This window comes from Papio anubis, chromosome X (genome assembly GCF_008728515.1).
Source record: "Papio anubis isolate 15944 chromosome X, Panubis1.0, whole genome shotgun sequence".
Taxonomy (NCBI): Eukaryota; Metazoa; Chordata; class Mammalia; order Primates; family Cercopithecidae; genus Papio; species Papio anubis.
The window spans coordinates 123,792,982-123,817,531 of record NC_044996.1 but is presented as its reverse complement, the minus strand read 5'-3'; the positions used below and the strand labels follow the sequence as shown (position 1 = coordinate 123,817,531).

Below are 24,550 nucleotides of genomic sequence, written 5' to 3'. Positions count from 1 at the left end.
TGTAGCTAATGTTACCCAATATAACTAGCAGCTGTGGGTTTTTGTTGTTGTTTTTTAATATAATAGTGTTTTCATAGTCATTCATTATCCTGTTTTTCAGATAGTTTTGATATTTTAATAAATTTTCAGTGTGTCAAATAACTTTATTGCAATGAATTCATTTCTCTCTCTGTCTCTCTTTTTTTTTTTTTTATTTTTTTGGACATTGCAGGTGAAAGTAGAGAAGAAAAGTTAGGAGACTCATTGCAAGATTTATACAGGGCACTGGAGCAGGCCAGTCTGTCACCACTAGGAGAACATCGTATTTCAACCAAGATGGAATACAAGCTATCATTTATAAAAAGATGTAATGATCCTGTAATGAATGAAAAACTACACAGGCTGAGAATTCTCAAAAGCACTTTAAAGGTAAGACAAGAAATGGAAGGACAAATTTCTTTGAAGAGATTCATTCTTAAAGTGGATTACCAGATACTGTAGGTTAAGAAATACAAATTGGGGACTGGGGAGAAGAAGAGGTAAGCAGTAAGAACCTGAAGCTGAGCTGTTTCTATGTCATAATAAGTATATTGGTAAAGAGGAGATCATCTTAACTTTTCATTAACGTCTCAAAGCACTGATTAAATGTTATTTTACTCAGTTCTAGGAGAAAACAGGATGTGATTTAAATTGTTTTCTAAAAATGCAGGGCTGGTGTTATTCCTCAGTCTATAGATTTTCTAAGATAAAAATACCATGTGGTATAATTATTAGCATTATTAAAAGAGCACAGGATGCATGCAGAATGCAATAGTGGGTGCTAAAAGAGTTTGAGATATTTCACAATTGTTTCCTGCATGAACTACAGTGCATTTGGGGTGAAGCCATGGTGATTTGTGTTCCATGTAGAAATTGTATAATCATTCTGTTTATGCTATCAGTTCCCAACTTACATGTTACCCTCCTATTATACATTTCTGTAAATGTTTACATTGCTTCCAGTCTCCTTATTATATGCCCCCAGGTTGGGGAGGAGGTGGTGAGGAAAGGAGAGCAGAGAGGCAGGAAGTTGGAAAAGGAGGCAGACAAGTGAGCCCTGCTCACCGTGTGTGGGGGAGTGTGTGTGGGAGATTGAAGGAGAGGGCCCACCACACAAGCCACCTGAGCAGGCCCTGTGCCCTTAACAAACAAAAACAGAAGACATTTATGCAGCCAACAAACATATGGAAAAAAAGCTCATCATCACTGGCCATTAGAGAAATGCAAATCAAAACCACAGTGAGATACCATCTCATGCCAGTTAGAATGGTGATCATTAAAAAGTCAGGAAAAAACAGATGCTGGAGAGGATGTGGAGAAATAGGAACACTTTTACACTGTTGGTGGGAATGTAAATTAGTTCAACCATTGTAGAAGACAGTGTGGCGATTCCTCAAGGATCTAGAACCAGAAATACCATTTGACCCAGCAATGCCATTACTGGGTATATGCCCAGAGGATTATAAATCATTCTACTATAAAGACACATGTACATGTATGTTTATTGTGGCACTGTTCACAATAGCAAAGGCTTGGAACCAACCCAAATGCCCATCAATGATAGACTGGATAAAGAAAATGTGGCACATAAACACCATGGAATACTATGCAGCCATAAAAAAAGGATGAGTTCATGTCCTTTGCAGGGACATGGATGAAGCTGGAAACCATCATTCTCAGCAAACTAACACAAGAACAGAAAACCAAACACTGCATGTTCTCACGCATAAGTGGGAGTTGAACAATGAGAACACATGGACACAGGGAGTGGAATATCACACAATGGGGCCTGTCGGGGAGTGGGGGGCTAGGGGAGGGATAGCATTAGGAGAAATACCTAATGTAGATGACGGGTTGATGGGTGCAGCAAACCACCATGGCACATGTATACGTGTGTAACAAACCTGCACGTTCTGCACATGTATCCCAGAACTAAAGTATAATTAATAAAAAAAAAAAAAAAAAAAAAAAAACACAGAAAAGAACTACAGAGTATTGCTGTAGTAATTTCAGGAAACAAAAGGTCAAAGGGCTCCTTTGGGAAATATTTCAGATCCATAGCATGCTGCTGAGGTTTTGTAATTTTGAAATATAGGTGAGTACCAAAGAGACAGACCAACTAGAAAATGACCTGAAAGAATTTCAGATAGCAAGCAGCAAAGTTTTCAGACTCCATTAGCTTTTAATTGGTAGTCATGCAAATACTACTGCAAATCCAGGGGACAATATAATGGACTTTTGGGAAGAGCAGAATTTTTAGAGAGTGCTATAATAGTCATAAGAATAGTTCCAGTGACTAATCCTACTTCAAAGATATTATCACCCTCCCACCTTATAGAGCCTCTCCACTTCCCCCATTCAGTTCTAAACTGCCTGGTTTAGAAGGCAGGCAGGCATTTTGAAGCAGGTTAGATTCATGAATCTTAAAGACCTGTTTCTCTCCTTCTATCTCACAGCCCCTTTTCTCTGTTTTTTATGCTCTGTAGAGTCCCCCAAGGTATTTTCTTCCAGTGACAAAATATGTGGCTACTGCCAATGTTCAGTTCACTAAGTATTGATGAATCACCAGATACATGAATGCTCCACTCGATTCTCTGGGGCCAAGAAAGATAACGAAAAGTCACTGTTAAAAAAATGCCCCTCATTGGTACAAATGAACTACAGAACCCTATGCTTTTTGGCATGGAAAATTAATAGGCAATGGATTCCTTCATTAGGGAAGGACAGCTGGCCAAGCAACCCTGGACGTGTCTAGTTCCTGGAATTTTAACAGTCCCCCTCACCAAGCACAGATCTCAGATCCCACCACAGGCAACTCACAACATCCTCAGTCCCAGCCCTCTTCCATATTCTGGTCTGTGGGGCCAGACCAACTTCTTAAGCACCTTGCTGTTTTCTTTGCCTCCCAACTCTGGCTGGCCCAGAGGTGTGTGCCTTAATTCCTGCAGAACATTTTCTACACTTCCCTAAGCTTTGCTTGGGTCCCTAAAAGGCAGGACTGAGCTGCTCAGATTGTCTTAACCCCTACTTCTCCATCCCACCTTCCACCTGGGAAATTTTCGTCTTCCCCAGGTGATAGTTTTAACTTGGTGAGTTATACCAAAATGAAGCTTAGTCTTCAGCTGAGACCCAGCTTCCAACATAGAAGGGAGTGCCATTCTCCCTTACAGGCCCCCAGTGCTACAGAAAGGGAGCCATAGCATTTACACAGCAAGAATTATGTATTTATGGTAACGGGGGTCATGCTCAGTCTCTTTCAAATATGAGAAGCCTACCATAAAGCAGGAGAGATAGAACACATGCAAAAGTAACTCAAGAAATAGAATATGACAAATGTACTCAGTGGCAGTGATGGAGTAGTAAAGGGGCATAAATGAGGAAGAAAACTTTTCTGAGTGTTTAACCACAGCTTAAAGAAATGAGAAGCTTTTGAACTGGATCTTAAAGAACAAAAAAGCTTTCCATAGCAGAGATGGGCAAAAGGACAGGCAAAGAGAAAAAGCAAACCACACAGTGGGCAAAAGGAGGCATTCCTCGGGTGTAGAAAAAACTACACTTAGGACGTGAGTCTAAAGAACTGGGTGGGTGTGAGTATCCAAAGCCATCTCTTATGGGCTTTTTAAATGTTTTGCCTATTAACTTTTTATTTTAAACTTGAATAAAACTTTGTCCCTGTCTTAATTGTTGACTCCTTTTTCTTTTCAGGCCAGAGAAGGGGAAGTAGCCATTATCGATAAAGTCCTAGACAATCCAGATTTGACTTCTAAAGAATTCCAACAATGGAAGCAGATGTACCTCGACCTTTTCTTGGATATCTGTCAAAATACCACCTCAAATGACCCACTGAGTATTTCTTCTGAAGTAGATGTAATCACTTCCTCTCTAACACACACTCATTCATACATTGAAACGCATGTCTAAATGTATTCTGCCTTCAGGCCATCTAGTACCTGCTGGTACTCTGAACACATATATAAGGTAGTTTTTTATATCAATGTGTGGAACACTTGACAAGCTATACTTTAATGTTACCAAACTATATGAAACAAACCATATATGGTCACAATACCACTATCTTTAATGAGCATTTGTATATTTTATATGCAATCAGTGCTCAGCTTATGTTTACCATGTGCAAAATCAACTGTCTTTAATGACTTAAAATTAACTTTTGCAAACAATTCTAAATACAGGTGGTCTTCAAGTAGTAAAACCACAAAAGGCAGTTTTCTATCTATGGTCATCTTTTCTCCCTTTAAGTTAATTTTATATAAACAAGACTTCAAAAGTAAATCACATTTTTTCAGGTGCAGACATCCTTGTGGGTGGGAAAGAATTTAAACCTTTTTTATATTTATTAAAATGTTCTAAGAATTTTCTTAAACATTGCACAAAGTTTAATGCTGTAGTTTTATTTTTGTGAAATGTAGATGCACATACAAGAGCTAAGCAAAATAGAAGAGCATCGACATAAGAAAAGTTCAGGTATCTAATATTCGTCTTAATAGTCTATTAACTTGTGAAAGCTAGTTAATGGAAATATTATTCCAAATCTATGAGAACACTTGGTGTATCAGGGCAAAGCTTTGTAAGATGTTTTTGTAACTAAGACCAAAATTGAAGATAGAGCTGCTTTATTTTCTTGGTTTAAATCTTCCTTTATTTTTGTAGTGATGAGATGCTGATTGTGTACAGAAGAATTTGAGAGGGGATTTTTAAAAACTGACTTAACACACCCAGAAAGGCAGCTAACAGCCATATATATATATATAAAAATATATATATTTATATATATACATATATATTTATATATATACGTATATATATTTATATATATACATATATATATATATTTATATATATATATATATAAATTTCAGCCCAAACTCATGTTTTTAAACTCCAACTCTTAAAAGACAACAAGGTATAAACTGAAATGAATCAACTTTCCACTTAGTTTCTAATTTTCCCCTAGTCCACTAATTAAACTTATGTAATTATACTTCAGGCAGGGAAGTACAATATGTTTAGTTACAGGCTGATGTGTGTTACAAAAAAACAACATTAAAAAATAAAAATGTACTTCCCTACTAAGGAGCAAGCGGGTGATGGTCATTCGGAGAGATGTCACATTGAATTATGAGAGAAACAATTTAGAGGTTTTTTTCCTAGCTTCATGAATTGTTCTGTAGAGTGGATGAAGTTAAGAAAAAGTCCTCTTCATATATTTCCATTTATAAGCGTCTTGTTTTTGAAAGTGATCACAGCATGAAAATGACTGTGCTGCTTTTTAGTGTCTGGCTGCATAACGTACAAGTCACAATTTGCTGTTTTTTTCAGGAGGAGAAAGGGAACCTCCTTTACTATTCTATATCCTAAAATCTACTTCTAATCAGCTTTATACTGTTGCCTGTACAGCTCAGTGAATGTACTTTCATCTTTAAGAGTTCAGATATATGCCAGTGAATATTTTTGCTGTAGAGGAGAAAGTAAAAACTCCACAGCGGGGATCTTTTTCTTTGCTTTTGAAACCACCATTGAATCACTATCGTTTTGCAGACTTTGCACAACTGTACAGGAGAGTGGCCTTTCTACAGCACATTTTCAGTAATCCTATATTTAGTCAAAATGGATGAGAAATCATGTATTAATGTTTGTATGGAATTTTGGGTCCAGTGTAATATTTTTATCATTTACAAAGAATTCTATTTGTAAAAACATTTATTTACTGCATGGATATTGACGCACATTAAATTTGTGGGATTTTGTATATGTTTAAAAAAAAACAAAAAACAAAAAACCTCTTGTCCTAAAATGAAGTGTGCTTGTTACAGGTGTTTAGACTTATTGATGTTTACTAGACCAAATGTGTATGTTCACTTAAAAATATATGTACCTGATGGATGTGTCATGTTTACAGTGGCCAGGTTGTGGCCTGTAAACAGCAAGCAGTTGATGGGAAGACTAGCTCTGTTGCTACTAAGCAGCTTTTACTTTTGTAAAGTCAGCTCTGTTGTTTTAAATGGTAAAAATTAAACTAATGAATTTGACAAGACTCGTGGCTAGCCTAGCATGAAAGAGACCTTTTAACACTATATAATATCTGTACATTTTATTGCATTTGTTTCAAATCTAGGAGAGAGGCAGTACTGTAAACTGAAGTCAAATAAATTCAGCTCTTAATGAATCCTTATAAAGCACCTACTTTATTCATGCAAAGTCCTTACCACATTTCTTTGTGACCTAATTTTACAGCCACCACCCCCCACCCCAGTTTCGAGTTCTAACTTTGCTGCCTCATTGGTGATACAAGCCAAAAGCAGCACCTGTTCAGTATATATGAGTATCTTATCTAAGACCCTGAAAAATCAAGCTGGTTTCCCATTTACCTGACACAAACTTTAAAACTTTACCTATTCCTCTTTCTTTTCTCTGTGATTCTTTTGGGGGAAGTGGGGGTAACCACCAAAACTTAATTTTTTTTACAAATATAATCTACAATATGTCTGCAGAATGAACATTTAAGAGTATGAAAGAAATCAGTTTTTGTTTTGTTTTGGTTAGACATTCCACTTAACCAGAGGAGCCTGATTATTATGGCTAAGGGTTGATGAAATGTGACTTAAAACCAGTGAGCTGTCTAAAGTCAGGGCAAAAGCAGCCTAGGGTGACACCAGTGACAGAAAAATTTTAGGATACTTTCTAGAGGGGAAAAAAAAAGTGCTTAGAGATTTTTTTCCCCTCAGTTCCATATTTATATCAAACCATCAGAGCAGAACTGTAACCATGGCTCCAGATCATAAAATCATAGTTCCCCCTACAATGATTTCATGGTATTTAACCAAGGCACTCTCCTTTCACTATTTATTCAGATAATGCCATCTCCTAGGACTTAATTACAGCCTTTATAACCAACAATTTTCTGAGTTTTGTATAATCTTCCTGTGGTACATTTTTTGGCCTTTTTTTTTCTTTTTTGGCACATAAGTAATCACTGTTTTGCACCTAGGGAAACACTAACTGTAAGAGGGAAAATAAGGTCATATTTTATTTGTGAAAGTCCTTTTCTAGCCTTGCGTGAGCCTTTCTAAAAATTTTATTTCACCAGCTCACTGAAGTTGATTCATATAGCCTCCTATTTGAACACCCCTGTCTCCCATTCTTAGCTCAAGGAGAAATGTTTCTCTTTGCTCAAGGCCTTGTTTGCCTGTTAACCTTCAGAAGCCACTCTGCTCCCAGAGTCCCTTTCTTAGAAAAAGCCTGTCCGTTTCTCTGTAAGACTAGCCAAGCGCTACTTTCTCCTCCATTGCGGAAGGAAACTGGACTGACCCATTCAGCCCAGCACTAAATCTAGCGCCTCTCCAGGCTCACCCTCCCTCTCCTCGTCCCCACCGTCGGCCAGCTGCAGCACTGCGCACTGCAGGCCACTCCAGGCCCAGGGCAACGCGCAGCCGATGTCTTCCCAACGGTCCAAGTCAAGGTCGTAGCCCACCACGTTGCGGGTAGGCACCTGGCGCGAGTCCCGCCACTTGAGGCCGCCCAGCAGCAACGCTGTCTCCTCGACCACGGCCAGCCCATAGCAGAAGCGGTCGTAGGGTAGCGGCCGCAACCGAGTCCACTGGTCGGCGCCGGGATCGTAGCGCTCGATCTCAGAGAAGGGCTCATATCGCCCCAGAAAAGCAAACACAGCGCCGCGCAGCACTGCCATGTGGTGCCCGAAACGTGCGGTCCCCATGGGTGCCCTCTTACTCCAAGCCTGCTCCTCAGGGCCCAGGACGTATAAGTCCCGGAGGCTGCTCGCTCCGCCCTCGCCTCTCCCTGTCTTGCCCCCCGAGATGTACACAACACCGCGGTCCCCGACGGCCCCCGCGTGACCGTGCAGAGCCCGCGGTAGTGCCCCAGCTGCCGTCCAGCGGTCCCGACGCAGGTCGTACATCTCCACTGAGGCCAGCGCCTCACCGCCCGCGCCCAGGCCCCCGACGGCCAGGAGCCTTCCTCCCACCGCACCGCACCAGAAGTGGGCCCGCGCTTCCTGCATGGCGGGCACCTCCATCCAAGCGTGGAAGCGCGGGTCGTAACGGTGCACTTCGGCCGTGACTACCCGCGGGCTGTCGGCCAGGGGCGAGGTTACACTGCCGGAAGGGCTCTCCCCACCCAGAACAAACAGGAAGTTGCCCGCGGTGCACACGCTGTGCCCCAGCAGTGGTGTGGGTAGCTGCGTGAGGCTGCGCCAGCGGTGATTGTACACATCGAAGGCCACCACGTTCTGGGTGAGCTCCCACTCCTCCTCCTCCTCTTCCTCCAACTCTTCCTCTTCCTCTTCGGGCTCTGGGGCGGCGACCCGGCCCCTAGCTGCCCTCTGCGGGGCCACGACTTCCTCAATCACCACCTCCCGTGCCCTGCGCCCCCCCACTAACAAGATTCGAGTCTGGGGGCTCCGGATGCTGGTCTGCTCGCCCTGCATGAGTGGCTGGCGGGAGGGCGTCGTGTGGTAGTTGAGGGCCTGGATGATGAGGCCCTTGACCCGGGCGGGCAGCACGAGGCCGGAGCCCGAGTACACGCGTCGCAGTACGTCGGCGGGAACCAGGCCAAAGCGGACATGCTCCAGCAACTCTGTACAGTGTGCCAGGCGCTCAGTAGTGGGCTCCTGCCGCAGCCAAGCTAACGCCAGGCCCAGCAGCCGGGCCTCGGGCACCCGCGCCACGTCGGGGGCACCCAGTACAGCCCTTAGCGATGTAGGGTTGAGCTCCAGCAGTCCCGCGGGGCCCGCGCCCCGCGCCAGCAGTTCCCGCAAGTGGCGCACGATGCAGCGCTCGGCCGCGTCCAGCGTGTGAGCCAGGCCAAAGCGCGACGCCACGTTGGCGGCGAAGCAGCAGTTCTCTGGAGCCAGCTGGCGCTCCAGGTAGCGCCCACAGAGCCCCAGGGCCTCGGTGACCTGCAGGTAGCTGGCGGCCTCCAGAGTGTCCTCTACAGTGTCCATGGAAAGCGACAGCCAGGCAGTGTAGATGAAGTCCAGCAGGCGCTGCAGGCCGGCTGCCGATGGCACGTGCAGGTGGATCACGCGCGCCCGAGATTCCTGAGTGTGGCTCTTGAACAGGGCCCTGAAGTAGTCACTGGAGCACGCCAGGAGCGACCTGTGCGCCGGGAATTCGCTGCCCTCGGTCTCCAGTGTCACGTCGCATAGAAAGCCCTCGGCGCGCAGGGCCTGGTAGCCGGTGAGCAGCGCGCCGCCATGAGCTTTGCAGTAAGACAGGAAGTAACTCATTCTGCCCAGGGCTGGAAGCAGCCTGGCGGGACCAGAGGCCTGCTGGGCAGGGCCGGAGGCATCCCAGGGCACGACACTCCCGGGACTCCCGCGTAAGCCACAGAGCCCCTAGCAGGGGCCCATTTCTGCCTGTTCAGTTTAAAGCCCAGGGCTCCTTCATCCAGACCTGCAGATCGCCCAGTGCCCCTCTCAGAGCAAATCCAGTCTGGAAACGGTTTTCGTAGGCCCCTAGTAACGGAGGGCGCGGAATTCTGAGGCTTCCGGGGAGTGTGGGGCTTGGTTTCCACGACTGTGGAGGCTTCCAGCGCGTTGCCCAAAGTCCCCTCCCCGGCCCAATGTGGAGAGCCCACACCTGCACGCCAGGGGCGGCGGTGGCCGCACACCATCACCTGGAAGGACCGAGCTGCGGTGGACTCCGGGGGTGCTGGATCTCCGACGGCGCAGACGCGGCGTCCCGGGAGTGCAGGGCGAGGACTCTGACCTCTCGGGGGTGGACGAGGAGGACGGGTTCTGCGGGCACCCGCAAAGGCCGGGGACAACTGGTTACGGGGCAGTGGTGGGGGGAGGGGGTGAGCTTGTTCCGCGCAGAGGATCAACTGAAAGCCTAGGGGATTAGGGAGGGGAGGGCGCAGGTCAGAGCGGCGGGTCAAAGGCGTGACTGGGCGCCGCACATAACATGCCGGTAGCTCACAGTGACAGGAATAGCGCGCCGCCTCGGCCTCCCGGTCGCGCCCCGCCCGGCGCCCTGACTGCTGGCCGCGAACCGAGGGCACGGGTGAAGCAGCCCGGGCCAAGGGCTTGACTCCAGTGACCCTACTGGCCACCAGTGTCACCAGAGGGTCCCAGGAACCCGGCTGGGGTTGCGGGAGCCGGAGTTCACTGGAGAGGCACGAGTCGCGGGATCCTCTCGACCCCGTAGTGTCCGCGGAGGGGCGCCCGGCTGGGCAGGAGGAGTGTCGACCTCCCGGTGCCCCTGTGTCTGGGAAAGAAGCCCTGGCTCAACTTTCTGCTTTGAAGAGGCCCTAATTAATCCAGCGGGAGCGAGGATTAAGCTGCGACTTTGCGCGCTGACACCCAGTAGGCCGCTGCGCGATGAGGAGGCACTGGCGGGAACCACGCCCGGGCGAATCCCAGGCTCCCCGCCAGCAGCGCTAGGTAACATGTCCCTCACTTGGACTCACCCTTGCGAGATGCTGGGCCTACTCTGAGCCCTTCCTGAGGCAGCTCGCGTCTCCCAGGCTGGCTCATTTCACCTTTGTTCCCATGCCCGTTCCCAGACCTCACCTGAGTTTTCCCTTCCTATTCTTGGACCCTCCCCCGACCCATCCCTTTGCAGCATGAACAAGGAAACTGTGGTTGACTTGGATTTTCTGCCACTCAGTGACCACTTCCTTTAAAAAAAAAAAAAAAAAAAAAGCGATTCCTTCCAGTTTCTCTCCCCGATTTTCCACGCTCTGATCTAATTACTGGCTACTACATCTTCGATGTTATCCCGGAATAATGAGCAGTACGGTTGCAAAGCTCGGTAAAGCTGGAATTTCTTAGAGCCCTTCCTCATAAAGTTATTTTTTACAAGAAACACCCCAACATGGAAATGACTAAAACCACCCTGATCTTGAGACATTAGGAGAGCATCTCTCCATCTCCATACTGTTCTTGAATAACTAAATGATTAATATAACTGGTCTTTTTCTATTTTTTTTTTTATTTTTGCCAATTTGGGGACTTCTTTTGCTTTCATCAGGGATTGATTTTTCTATTTTCTAGTGCAACCCCTCTGGCAGCCTTTTTTAGGTGAGCCTTTTGAGGGGATCTGTAATAACTCGTATTTCTGACAGCTGGGGTTGTATTTCATAGGGAAAAGCAGTTCAAGGAAGGATAAAATTCTGTCATTTCCTACCTGGCATGCCATTAGTACTTACAAAGTCTCCAATTAGAAGTAATTCTTTAAATGCATAAAAGTATTAGTAAAATGATTTTGCTGTCAAAGATGAAACTGTATTATGACTTAAATTAGCCAAATTATAAAGTGCAGGCAGGGGCTCCAATTGGGCTTCCTTAAACTCCAGAGGCTAAAAATACTCCAATTTGAATTCCTAATGTTAGAGCTAAAGCTGGGTTGGGGGGGGTGGGTGCTGGTTTTGTGGGGATTTGGGGGTTTTAGCATTAAACTTATTGATTCACAAGTAAAATAGCAGCTTGGTTCACTTTGCACAGATCTACATTTTGAATTCAAATGGCCTTTACCAAACCTAACAGAATTTTGCTAGAAGGGATTTTTGAGATCATTTAGTCAAACTTTGTCCCTTTTCTCTGAAATCTTGTTTTACTTTTTAAACAAATGTGACAAACAAGCCCCAGTGAGAGTACGGTTTGTCTGGATGACTTGGATATTAAGTTACCAAGTTTGTACTAGAATCAAGGGCTCCCTCCCCACTATATTATGTGACCTTGTGTATGATAAAAATAAAATAGTGCAACACACAGTTTATTTAAGCCAAATAGTCAGGGTGATGAAGTACACTTATCCCCTTTTCAACTTAAAGCTGTTTAAGTAGGTTTTTAAAACAGCATATATTTAATCCAGAAATTGGATCCTATCCCATCTGATCTGTCCATCACCACACTTCCAGATTGATCCAAAATGTCACGCTTACTTGAGAATAAAGATGACGTGAGAGACTTTAAACTCTTAACATCAAAAATCCAGTTTTACATAACAAGTATGTGTTTATTGTTGACCCAACATGCTACCTTAACATATTTTGCCATTGAAGGTTTGATGAACCGTGTTAACTGAAGATGTTTTCATATTAGGTGTGTTTATAAGACCTTCTTTAGAAAATGTAACTGTCAGTCTACCTAAAAAAATCATTGTCCTTTGAGTAATATGTATGAAAAATATAAGTATTTTAATTTCTGTGCATTTTTTATTTTTAATTTTTGTGGGCACATGGTAGGCGTATATATTTATGGAGTACATGAGATGTTTTGATACAGGCATGCAATGTGAAATAAGCACATCATGAAGAATGGGGAATCCATCCCTCAAGCATTTATCCATTGAGTTGCCAACAATCCAATTACACTTTCTATTTTAAAATGCACACTTATGATTGACTATAGTCACCCTGTTGTATTATCAAATAGTAGGTCTTATTCATTCTATTTTTTTTTTTATCCACTAACCTTCCTCACCTCCCCAGCCCCCACTACCCTTCCCAGACTCTGGTAACTGTCCTTCTACTCTCTGTGTCCGTGAGTTCAATTGTTTTGATTTGTGCAATATTAAGTATGCTAAATAAAATTTCAATGTGTGCTTTTTAAAGTTGTTGTAGATGTGTATCTTAAGTTGATGTCAGTCCGTGTCGGCTGCTATTACAAAACACCTTAGTCTGGGTAATTTATAAACAATAGAAATTTATTGCTTACAGTTCCAGAGGCTAAGTCCAATATCAAATTGTCAGCAGATTTAGTGTCTAATGAGGGCTCTCTCCTTCATAGGTGGTGCCTTCTGACTGTGTACTCACATAGCAGAGGGGTGAGGGGCTAACAGACTCCCTCAGGGTTTTTTGTAATGACACTCGTCACCTCCCAAAGGTCACACTTCTTAATACTATCATATTGGAGATTAAGTTTCAACATATAAATTTCAGGAGGACATATACATTCAGACCATAGCGATTTGGATTCCCTAGAAGCACGCTTTGCGACCCAACCTGAAGGAATGTTGATAGACAGATCTAACAGGATGAGGTCATTATGTTGAAAATGATCTACTTATGAATTGCTCTCCCTTTTAGGCTATAAATTCCGGAGGGCAGGGACTGTTTCTTGGTCTTTGTAGCTGCAGCCTCTGTCATGGTCTTTGGCATAAGTAATGTTGAGTTGAACAGATACAGGGAAGGAGTAAAGAGTTATTAAAAGAAACTTGATAGGGACAATTACTTCCTTATCTCTTGTTCTCCTTTCCCCCACACAGCTAGGATTTAGGGCACATCCTGGTAAGGTCTTGAGCTTACATCCCTAGGAATCAAGTGGATGACCATGGGTGGCCCCCGACTAAGGAGTCCAGGTGGACTCAACTCCTTTGAGAAAGCCTTACTACCTCGTGCAGCCCTGCAACTCCAGTCTAACCCCACATGCCTCTCAGCATCCAGGCACACATACTGCTACTCCTCCTACCCAAATGCAGGGCCCCAGATGCCCAGGTGCCCCTCTTGCCCCAGTGCACCCTCCATGCCCCAATTTATATGGCTGGGCTTCTGTTGAAGGCCCAGCTACTCACCCCAGAATACCTATTGAGATCCTGCAATTTGTCCTGAACCCCCTACCCCTCGTCAGGACAGTGAATTGCTGTCCCTGATCCCTTCATGCATCTTCACATCCTGTGACAGACCCTAGAACTAAAGTCTTCCAAGCACTCACCTCACTTCCCACATCAAGGCGGCAATGGTCATCAGCCAGAGCACTCCACTTTTCTCCAAGTGGCCCTCCCTAGCTAAATCTAAATTACACAGTTCTTGCCACCTCTAAAATAATTGTATGTGTTTATAGAAATCCAAAATTATGAACTTCCATGTATAATGGCCATTTAATTTTTTTTTACAAATTTAATGTGCTCTTTTTGGTAATGGCTTCATCAGGATATAATTCCATATCATACAATTCATCCATTCAAATTGAACAGTGGTTCTTAGTATATTCGGAGTTGTGCAACCATCACCACAGTCTAATTTTAGAATATTTTCATCACCTCAAAAAGAAACTTCGTACCCTTTATCTGTCACCTCCTTATATCACCAATCCCCAAAGCTCTAAGCAACTGCTAATCTACTTTTTAGATTCTCCTTATCTCATATAAATGAAATCATACAATATGTAGTCTTTTGTGACTACTTTTACTTAGCATAATGTTTTCAGGGTTCATCCATTGTAATGCACTTTTGAGGAAGAAAAACCCTTTGTATAAGGATAATATTGGAAACCTTTTCTCAAAACCATAAAACTCTGAAATTCGCCTGTTTGGTATTTAGGATGCAGTGTTTTGGCAGGTTAATCCTTTCTCCTCTGTCATTACTGGCTCCTTTCAATCCAACTATACTTCTTTCCAACACATGGCTTCTGGCAACCTCTGTGGAGAGCCTATTATTAGAAATTGACACATAGTAAGTTTATTGTGAAAACATGATTACAAACAATAATAGACATGCAGTAGAAAAAAATTCTGTTATCTGCACCTCCTTCTGAGACCATTTTTTGAGCATGTGAAATGTATTTTGTGATATGCAATTCAAGTGAAAGGATTTCAAGAGGTAGAGTGTGGGTATGTGTGCATATGTGTGTGTGTGTGTGAGGGATTTTGACTTTCTGGCTCAGCTGACGGTTTAAGGAGCAGTGTGGTGAGTGGGGAAGAACTGGGCTTTGGAGTCAGACAGACTTGGGCTCCAATTCCAGATCTACCCTCATGTGACCTTAAAACAAGTAACTTAAATTCTGTGTCATTTTATTATTTTTAAAAGGAGACTACATTCATAGCACCTACATTCATAGCACTGTTAAAATAAGATTATAATATATTTGACTGCTCTTGGCACACAGTATACACAAGAGATGCGAGTTTTTCCTTTTCCTTCCCTTGACTAAAGCCTTCTGAAAACTCATGCTACCAGAGCCCAAGCAGTCAGGAATTGTCATAGAGGAGTGGGTTGTTGGTGATCCTCCTATAGCATCACCTGGAAACCTGCTATGAAACATAGATTCTCAGCCTCATCTCAAACCTGCCAAATCAGAAACTCTGGAAGTGGGACCCAGTAATCTGTTTTAACAAGCACTCTCCATGATTCTGATGCATGAGAAAGTTTAAGAACCACTGTCACAGAGGATTATTAATAATTTCTGCTGCATTCTGAATTCACCATTCTCAGTGACAACTTGTTCTGGCTATGATGTCAATGTTTTTCCAAAAAGAAAGGAAGTCTACTAGTTTCAAAAGATCAGAAGTCAGAGACCTAGAGGGGAAAAATTAGTGGCCACTGCCCCTTGTCATATGACTTAATAATATACTGTGGTCTCTTTTGCCCTTCTCACCGCGCCCCCCCCACAAGATGACAGTGGATCACTGAGGCGTGAGATGATGGCTTGGTAAGCAACACATTTTCCCAAACAACATTTGATTGAATATTCAAATCAGAAGGTACCTGTATCCCCCATTTTCCATCTGGATGCCACATTTTCAGAGGCTCCTGGATGAATTGGGGAATACCCTAAGAAGCCAGCCAAAGGAGGTGGGGACTGGAAACATTCTTCCTCATTTAGGGAGGAGGTAAAGAATCTGGAGATTTTAGGCTAGGAGAAAAGGCCCCTCTGGGGGTTAAATGTTCATTATTTTCAACTTTCCAAAGGGCAAGAAGTAGAGGTGGTCTCGTGGCTACAGAGGGCAGACCTGGGACCAGTCAGTAGAAGTTACAAAGAGTAATGTTGTCACGGGATAAATCAGGACCTCTTGCCAATTTAGAATCTTGTAAGAAGAGGTACAAGTAGAAGCAATAGAATGTGACTGGCCATAAGAAGAATTACCTAAGGCTTGGAGAAGAGAGGGAACTTGTCCAAGGCGCCATGGTTTAGCAGACCCCATTGGAGCCCCGCCCATAACCCTTGATCCATTTGTCATTTGGGGGCCCACCGATCTCAGTGGCTTTTGCTCCCAGCAGCCAGCACGTGCGTCACTTTGTGAGCAGACCCCTCTGTTCTGCTGGAGTCCACCTTGCCTGTGCATGTGAAGAGAAGCAAAAGCACTTGCAAATATACTTCTCCAGGGGGGCCTCCCTTAACCAACGATTAACAGGCAGGGTGGCAGCAGGTATACAAACACCCCAGCTCCCTTTCCAGGTGTGACCCACACCATTTCCAGAGCTCCCCTATGGGACTGAGCCAAAGTTATCTTCTGTGGGAGCATGCTTGGTGTCATACATTGGCTTGATCCCCTTCCCTTCCCTGTCTCACATTGCCACCCGCTTCCTATCGATCTTTTCCAGAAACACTTCCTACTAAATCACTTTCACACAAATCCTCACCTCAGAAGGAACCCCTGCCTTGCTAAACGCCCCCCAAGCCTCTCATCTGGCAGTTTCAGGTGGTTGGTGGGGCACGAGGTGGGCATGACACATACTACATCCACAAAGGTCCATCTGTCATTTGCTTGCAGACATGCATAAAACAAAATTGATATATTGTGTAGGTAGACATGTAAGCTCACAGAAATCAAGACAACAAGACTGGGTGTCTTGACCTTCACCCCTCTGGTCTTTCAGGACTGCTGTGGAAGCCAAAATGAACTCCAGAGTCCTTTCAAACCCAACATGCCACAGTTGAGAGCCACTGCCCCCTTAAGTCCCATCTGCAACTAGCATCTAAATGTGAACTTTACCTGAAGTCTTTGCTTTATAGGATTGACTGTGTTCTTTGTTACTGCCTCCCTGGCCCATCCCCAGGCCGACCACTGCCCACTACACCCACCCCCAACTTTTCTCCACACCTCACATGGCTTGAAGCTGTGTTCAGCTGCTTTCTTCTAATATTTCTCTCTCCTTCCTACATGGGATGACCTCATGTTCATTTCTTCATTCTACAACAGCTCACATGCCCAGTCCTACTTTCATGTGTTTTCGTGCATGTGGCTTGCCAGGGCTTGGCTGCCACTGAGCTTTGTACCTGGTAGTTTCCAAAGGGGCAATCGGTGACTTTGATAACATTCTTAGTAAGAGAGATTCAAACCATTTGTCAGTTCCCTGTGGATGTGTGTTTCTGACAGTGTGGCTGGGGACCACCAGCATTTGAATCTGCAGAACTTGTTAAGATGCAGGTTCCTGTGCCCCACCCTAGACCAACTGGATCAGAATCTCCAGGTGTGGCAGGAGTGGGAAGTGGCAGAATTTTTAACAAGCTTCCCAGGTGTTTCTCACTCCAAAGCAGGGCTACTCTGTGTGTGTGGTCAGCCAATAAGCAGCATCAGTATCACCTGGGAACTTTTTAGAACTGCAGATTCTCAACCCTCACCCCAAACCTGCTGAATCAGAAACACTGGGGATGGGGTCCAGCCATCTGTACTTTATCAAGCCCTCCAGGGGATTGTGATGCACACTAAGGTTTGAGAAACATTTCTCTAAAGTTTAAGGACCACTTATGTAGAATTTCAATCCATTCATTCAAAAATATGTCTATTATGTTCCAGGTGCCACGGTTTAGCAGACCTCGTTCTGCTAGACACTGAGGGTACCATGATGAGCAAATCAGTCAGGGGTCCTGCCCTTGAAGAGCTTAAGCTTTAAGGGATTCCATATCATGTTGCTGCTTCAGTATGTCTTCTAGGTTCTCAAGACAATCCAGCCTTTATGGTTCCTTTCATGAGGTCTTTGCCACTTCTACTTCAGTAGACAATAAACTGTCTGAGTAGAAGACTCCAATGCCAGTTCCCAAGCGACTGGTGTTAAGTTCCAGACCTCGGACCTGGCTGATGGGTTTATTAGAGAGGGGTGGAACATACGATATCAGCCAGTCTCACCCTGCACCAGTTCCCCAAATCAGCCCACAGCGAAGTGGCTTGGCTGTTAGTATTGTATCCCACAGTCAGCTGTCATCCACTTGCAGATGTGTACAACAAACCAAGCCCATGACTTTTGATAGTTGGACTTTCTTTGGAAAGACACAACACTCTGACTTCAATATCAGAGTCTCTTATGCATCTTTCAAATGGCTGCATAGTACAAACCAAGTCATACAATGGGAAGTGGTTCGGATATGTCATCTGAGCACAGAAATATAATCATGGAACAGCCTTGGAGTGTTAGTAAATGTCTTCAATCACTCACCTGTTTAAGGAGTTGCAGAGGCTAGGACTTCAAATGCTTTTTTTTAACCAACACTCTTCAACAGAGATATTATACTCCTTCCTGAACTGTCCCTGTGTCTGACACATGACCAATATGTCAACTGTGCCAATTGCTTCTGCTATTTTCAGAACCCCTTTCTAATGATGCTGGTCAGTGATTAATCGGGAAAAATTCTACCCAAGGTCTTGCCAACAGGGGAGAAATCATGGAATAGTTTGCTCTCAACTGCTTATAGAATTCTTAAAGATACTCATAATATTAACAGCCTCAAAATCTTGTGCCACTTGTCCAGGGTTTTATTTTTTATTTTATTTATTTATGTATTTGACATGGAGTCTTGCTCTGTCGCCCAGGCTGGAGTGCAGTGGCGCAATCTAGGCTCACTGCAAGCTCCGCCTCCCAGGTTCACACCATTCTCCTGCCTCAGCCTCCCGAGTAGCTGGGACTACAGGTGCCCGCCACCACGCCCAGCTAATTTTTTGTATTTTTTGTAGAGATGGGGTTTCACCATGTTAGCCAGGATGGTCTCGATCTCCTGACCTCGTGATCCGCCCACCTTGGCCTCCCAAAGTGCTGGGATTGTCCAGGATTTTATTTCTTAAGAAAGATTCTCCAAAAGTGTCTATTAAGAGTTACCTGTACAATCATGAGCAAGAAATGGTCATTAAACAATAACAGCCCAAGTGAATGTTTTCTGATCAATATTTCATGTCACTCAGGAAGTCTCAGTTTGAACTCCAAGCAGGAGATCTGCCCTGCCCTGTCACCCTACAAACAGCATTTTGCCACCAGAATGTGAGGACACTGGGCAAGCGCTTCCAAAGCCTGCCCATTGTAGGAAGACCACTCACCACAGTTCCAAGAGACGATGAACATAACAGCCACCTGGCTGGCCCCAAACCCTCCAGCTGCCTTTAATAGTTCAGTAGAAATGGCACCAGCTCCCTTCTCATAGATGGCAGCAAAACTCAGAATTGCCCCAAGAATGCTGAGGAAATTTGGGGGCTTACATTTTTCCTGATAACTCCCTGCTCTAATTCTGGCTTCTGCTGACACTGCTATCTCCCTCATGTTTTGCTTCTTGGAATTATTCCCTACTCTTCACTCTGCACTCAGCCACCCATGGAACACAGTCCCAAGCCTTTATTCTCCCCTTTGATTTCTCAAACAACCTGTGAAGGACTAAGAAAGCTTTTACTGAAGACTTGGGCGGGACGGGCACAGTAAAGCAGCAAAGTGTAGAGTAGCAGATAAAACCAATAACCAATAATTCCTGTTTTAAAACTTGTCAGCTTGTCCTCCCCAGGGCCACCGTATCATGTTGCTGGCCCTGGCCCTGTCTCCTTCCCTTTTCCTCTTTTGCCCCACCCACCACTACTACCCCTCTCTCCCAGACTGGTCCCACAGAAACCCAAAATACATACGATTTCATTGTTCAGAGCACTTCAGCCTCCTTTCTTCCTAAGCAGTTTTGCCTGGCCAGTCCTGACTCTGTGTGTGTGTGTGTGTGTGTGTGTGTGTGTGTGTGTGTGTGTTTGTGTGTGTGTATGTGTGAGAGAGAGAGAGTGACAGTGAAAGAAATACATTTAAAAAATTAGCATTTTAACAATTTGTAGATGTGCATTGGCATTAAGTACATTCACACTGTTGTATAACCGTCACCATCATCCATCTCCAGAACGTTTTCATTATCCCAAACAGAAACTCTGTATCCATTAAACAATAACTCCCCATTCCCTCTCCCCATCACCCTTGGTAACCATCATTCTACTTTCTGTCTCTATGAATTTGATTATTCCAGTTACCTCATATAAGTGGAATCATATTTGTCTTTGTATATCTGGTTTATTTCATTCAGCATAATGTCTCAAGATTCATCCATGTAGTTACATGTGTCAGCACTTCCTTTTTAAGACTGAATAATATTCCATTGTCTGTATATGCCGCCTTTTGTCCATTCATTTGTGAATTGACATTTGGGTTGTTTCCACATTTTCCCTATTGTGAATAATGCTTCTACGAGCACTGGTGTACAAATATCTATTTCAGTCCCTGCTTTCAGTTCTTTTGTGTATATACCCAGAAGTGGAATTGCTGGATATTGTGGTAATTCTATGTTTAATTTTTTTAAAAACTGCCATACTGTTTTCCACATCGACTGCACCACTTTACATTCCCACCAGCAGTGCACAGTTTCTCCACATCCGTGCCATCGCTTGTTCTCTGTTTTATTTTTTGTAATGGCTATTGTAATGGGTGTGAGGTGGTATCTTGTTGTTTCAATTTGTGTTTCCCTAATGATTAGTGATATGATCATTTCATGTGCTCAGTGACCAATTGTGTATCTTCTCTGAAGAAATGCTTATTCAAGTCCTTTGCCCGTTTTTTGAATTGGACTGTTTGGTTCTTTTGGGGTTGAGTTGTCGGAGTTCTTTATATTTTCTTGATATTAATCCCTTATCAAATATGTGATTAGCAAATATTTTCTCCCATTCTGTGGGTTACCCTTTCACTGTATTGGTAGTGTTCTTTGAAAATCACAAGTTTTTAATGTTGATGAATTCCAATTTATTATTTCTTATGTTGCTGGTGCTTTGGGTGTCACATCCAAGAATTCATTGCCAAATCTAATGTCATGAACCTTTTCCCCTATGTTTTCTCATAAGAGTTGTGTAGTTTTAGCTCTTATGCTAATTAGGTCTTTGATCCATTTTGGGTTAATTTTTTTTTTTTTTTTTTTTTTTTTGAGACAGGGTCTCACTGTGTTACCCAAGCTGGAAGGCAATGGCACAATCACAGCTCACTGCATCCTCGACCTCCTGGGTTCAAGTGATCCTCCTGCTGCAGCCCCTAAGGTGCTGGGATTACAGGGGTGAGTCACCCTGACCAGGCTTGAGTTAATTTTTGTATATGATATAAGGTTAAGAGTCCAGCTTCATTCTTTTGCAGGTCAATATCCAGTTTTCTCTGTACCATTTGTTGAAAATAGTGTCTTTTCTCCCATTGAATGGTCTTGGCACACTTCTCAAAGATCATTTGACAGCATATCTGAAAGTTTACTTCTGGGCTGTCTATTCCAATCATCTGTATGTCTGTCTTTATGCCAATACCACACTGTTTGGATTACTGTAGCTTTGTAGTAAGTTTTGAAATCAGGAAGTATGAGTCCTCCATTCTTCTTCTTCAAAATTGTTTGGCCTATTAGAGGTCCCTAGATTTCTATGAATTTTAAGATGCACTTTTCTATTTCTGTAAACAAATATCATTAGGATTTTAGTGGGGATTACATTGAATTTGTCAATTGTTTTGGGTAGTATAGACATCTTAACAGTATTAAATCTTCTAATCCATAAACATGAGATTCCTTTCCATTATTTATGTCTTTAATTTCTTATTTTTATACATGATAGTTTTTAATATACATCTGAACTAAAGACCAAACACTGACAGTAGGAGAAGAACAAATAGCAAGTTTGTTAGCCTACATTTAAACCTCAAACAAAAGAGATGACTTTTTGTTTATCTAACAAGTTCTGCATTGATTACATACCCTAAGTAATATTATATAAAAACACACTTGTATTTAGTAAGAATATTTTATTTTTTGGGTCGTATATTTCAACTAGGTGGTCTATCATAGTTGGTACTTTTGAAGTTAACTATATTAGATGAAAGTATGGTGTGAAATATAAGTACACTGTTGTTGGAACTGAACTATAAAGCCGGAAATAGAAGTAGTTGCTTCATGAGGTTGTAATTCTTAAGTCTATCTTATCTCATTTTGTTTTACATTTTATTTTATTTTAGATTCAGGAGGTATATGTGCTTATTTGTTGCATGGATATATTGCATATTGGTGGGGATTGGGCTTCTAGTGTACCCATTACCCAAATAGTGAACATTGTACCAGATAGGTTATTTTACCCTGCACCCCCCTTCCACCCTCCCCTCTTTTGGAGTCCCCAGTGTCTATTATTTCCATCTTTATGTTCCTATGTACCCATTGTTTCGCTCCCACTTATAAGTGAGAGCATGCAGTATTTGGTTTTCTCTTCCTATGTTAGTTTGCTTAGGAGAATGGCCTCCAGCTCCATCCATGTTGCTGCATGAGACATGATTTCATGCTTTTTATGGCTGCCTAGTACTCTGTCGTGAGTATATATATATCATGTTTTCTTTATCCAGTCAACTGTTCATGGATACTTAGGTTGGTTCCCTGACTTTGTTATTTTGAATATATGAGTGCAGTTGTCTTTTTTTGTATAACGATTTCTGTTCCTTTGGGTAGATACCCAGTAGTGGGATCATTGGATCACCTGGTATTTCTATTGAATTATTTCAGAAATCACCACACTATTTTCCACAGAGGTTGAATTAATTTACATTCCCATCAACAGTGTATAAGCATTCCATTTTTTCTGCATCCACACCAATATTTGTTGTTTTCTGACTTTTTAATAATAGCCATTCTGTATTTGTGTCTTTAATTTCTCTTTAGCAGTGTTTTATAGTTTTCAGTGAACAAGTCTTTTACCTCCTTGGAAAAGTTAATTCCTAAGTATTTTATTATTTTTGATGCTACTGGAAATTGAATTATTTTAATTTCCTTTTGGGATTGTTCATTGTTAGTATACAGAAATACAACTGATTTTTGCCTGTAGATTTTGAAATGATTTGTGACTATTAATTAGAGGGTGCACCCAAAGCTATGTTGGCCTGGTAATAACACTTTTGTCTCAGTGTTCACACTAAGAATTGTGCAAGAGATCAAACATTTTCCTGTCCTTATGGGTTTGGAACCACATTTCTTATAATTAACTCATTGCATAATAATATATGATAAAAATTGATAGCATTTTCTAACATATACATGTTTTCCTTGTAAATAAGCTATGTTGTTAATTTTCCCAATTTCTTTTCAAGGATATAGAAATTTCAAAATTTTGACTAAAACAAAAAGGAATAAGAAAGAAAGCAAAAATACCTGAAGTCTTTCCATTTCTGTATCAACCACCATTAACACCATAGTAAACTATATATTCATATAGGTTTATAATAAGTAATTTTGCATGGGTGGGATCATACCACATGTGTTTTTTAAGCCAAATTTTTCACTTAACTATATCTTACAGTGGTATTTCCAAATACCCAAATATGGATATATACCAGATATCCTTTCTGATGTTTGTATAGTGTTTTTGTATAGATATAATAAAGTTAACAAATCTTCTTCTAATGTATATTCAGATTATACTCACTCCTATAAACCAAGGTACAATGAACATCATTGTACAAACCTCTTTGCCCTCCTGTGGGTTCAGCTCCTGAGGATATATACATATATATATTCAAGTACATATATATGTACTTGCAAATAAAAGTCTAGAAGAGAATAAGGCTGAATATTATCAGTAATCATAACTGGGTGAATGGTAGGTAATTGTGCTGTCATCTATATTTTTTATTTTCATAAGACTATACTTTCTTTCTCATATATTTTAATGTTCATAGAGTTATAGGTAATTTTATCATCACAATTTTAATTTTTCATGGAAATATTATTAAAATAAAAGGTTTTTAGAAGCAAAAATACTGGGTACACAGAAATGAAACCAATTAATCACATATAAATACATTTTATTAGTGTTTATTGGGATTATGCCAACTATTGAAAAATTGAAGAAAATAGCCATGTTTCTGATAGATTAAAGTGTTTTACAAAACTTTTGGTTTTGCTGTTGGATACACCTGGAAAAACAGCAGAAACACATATATTTCCATTTCTTAAAATTAAATGCTTTGATATTTATATACTTAAAACACTGGTGGCCAAAAACTGATGGTCACCAATCTTCAAATGCCATACTGTTGAGTTACCCATATCCTAGGAATCTTTACTATAACCCCTAAATGCGAAGAAAGTAGAATGACCTGCCTTGTTTTTTTGCCTATAACTGACTAGAGTGGAAATGAATGCTGGGGGGAAATGAGAGAATTGGGGAAAGTGACCATTAGGGCTTACTCTTTCTCTGATAGAAATAATGACTCAAAGGTCATATGCTGAATTAAGGGAAACAAAAGGAATCCCAAGGATATCCTCTATAAGAACAGACCCAGACCCACAGCATGGTAACTGATCAAATGTACTCCATGCAATTAAATCAATAATTCCACTTAGAAGAAAACATAGCACAAATAATATGAGGAAATTCTTCACAATTGCTTCAGGCTATAGAAAAACTTAATGAGAGCGTGCGTTTAATAAGAGCTCAAAGACGAGATGATGAAACAGCAGAATGGAATGAAATGAGAGATTGCAGCTTTAAGGGAAACATTAAGGATCAAACTAATATCATTTCAATACTAATACCTAAAG

The 24,550-nt window shown here is 42.4% G+C and overlaps 2 protein-coding genes across 9 annotated transcripts in view; one reads left to right on the top strand and one right to left on the bottom strand.

Annotated features, from left to right (window-relative positions):
• The window catches only part of CNKSR2 (connector enhancer of kinase suppressor of Ras 2), a 295,703-nt gene extending 289,498 nt beyond the window's left edge, over positions 1-6,205 (top strand). For 4 of the 8 annotated variants that reach the window (XR_004180567.1, XR_004180566.1, XR_004180565.1 and 1 more), the window contains 2 exons: positions 212-408; positions 3,724-6,204. Coding sequence is in view for 4 of the 8 variants with exons in the window: in XM_021933018.2 (XP_021788710.1) it covers positions 212-408; positions 3,724-3,939 (413 nt within the window). In the remaining 4 variants the exon portion in view is untranslated. Of the gene's footprint in view, positions 1-211; positions 409-3,723 lie in introns of all 8 variants that reach the window. The other 4 variants (XM_021933018.2, XM_021933017.2, XM_017954068.3 and 1 more) reach the window with 1 other exon arrangement.
• Positions 6,103-9,818, bottom strand: KLHL34 (kelch like family member 34). The gene has a single exon (XM_003917487.5). It carries the CDS (start codon positions 9,281-9,283, stop codon positions 7,352-7,354), a length of 1,932 nt encoding a protein of 643 aa, XP_003917536.1. The 5' UTR covers positions 9,284-9,818; the 3' UTR covers positions 6,103-7,351.
• Positions 9,819-24,550: the final 14,732 nt, after the last annotated feature.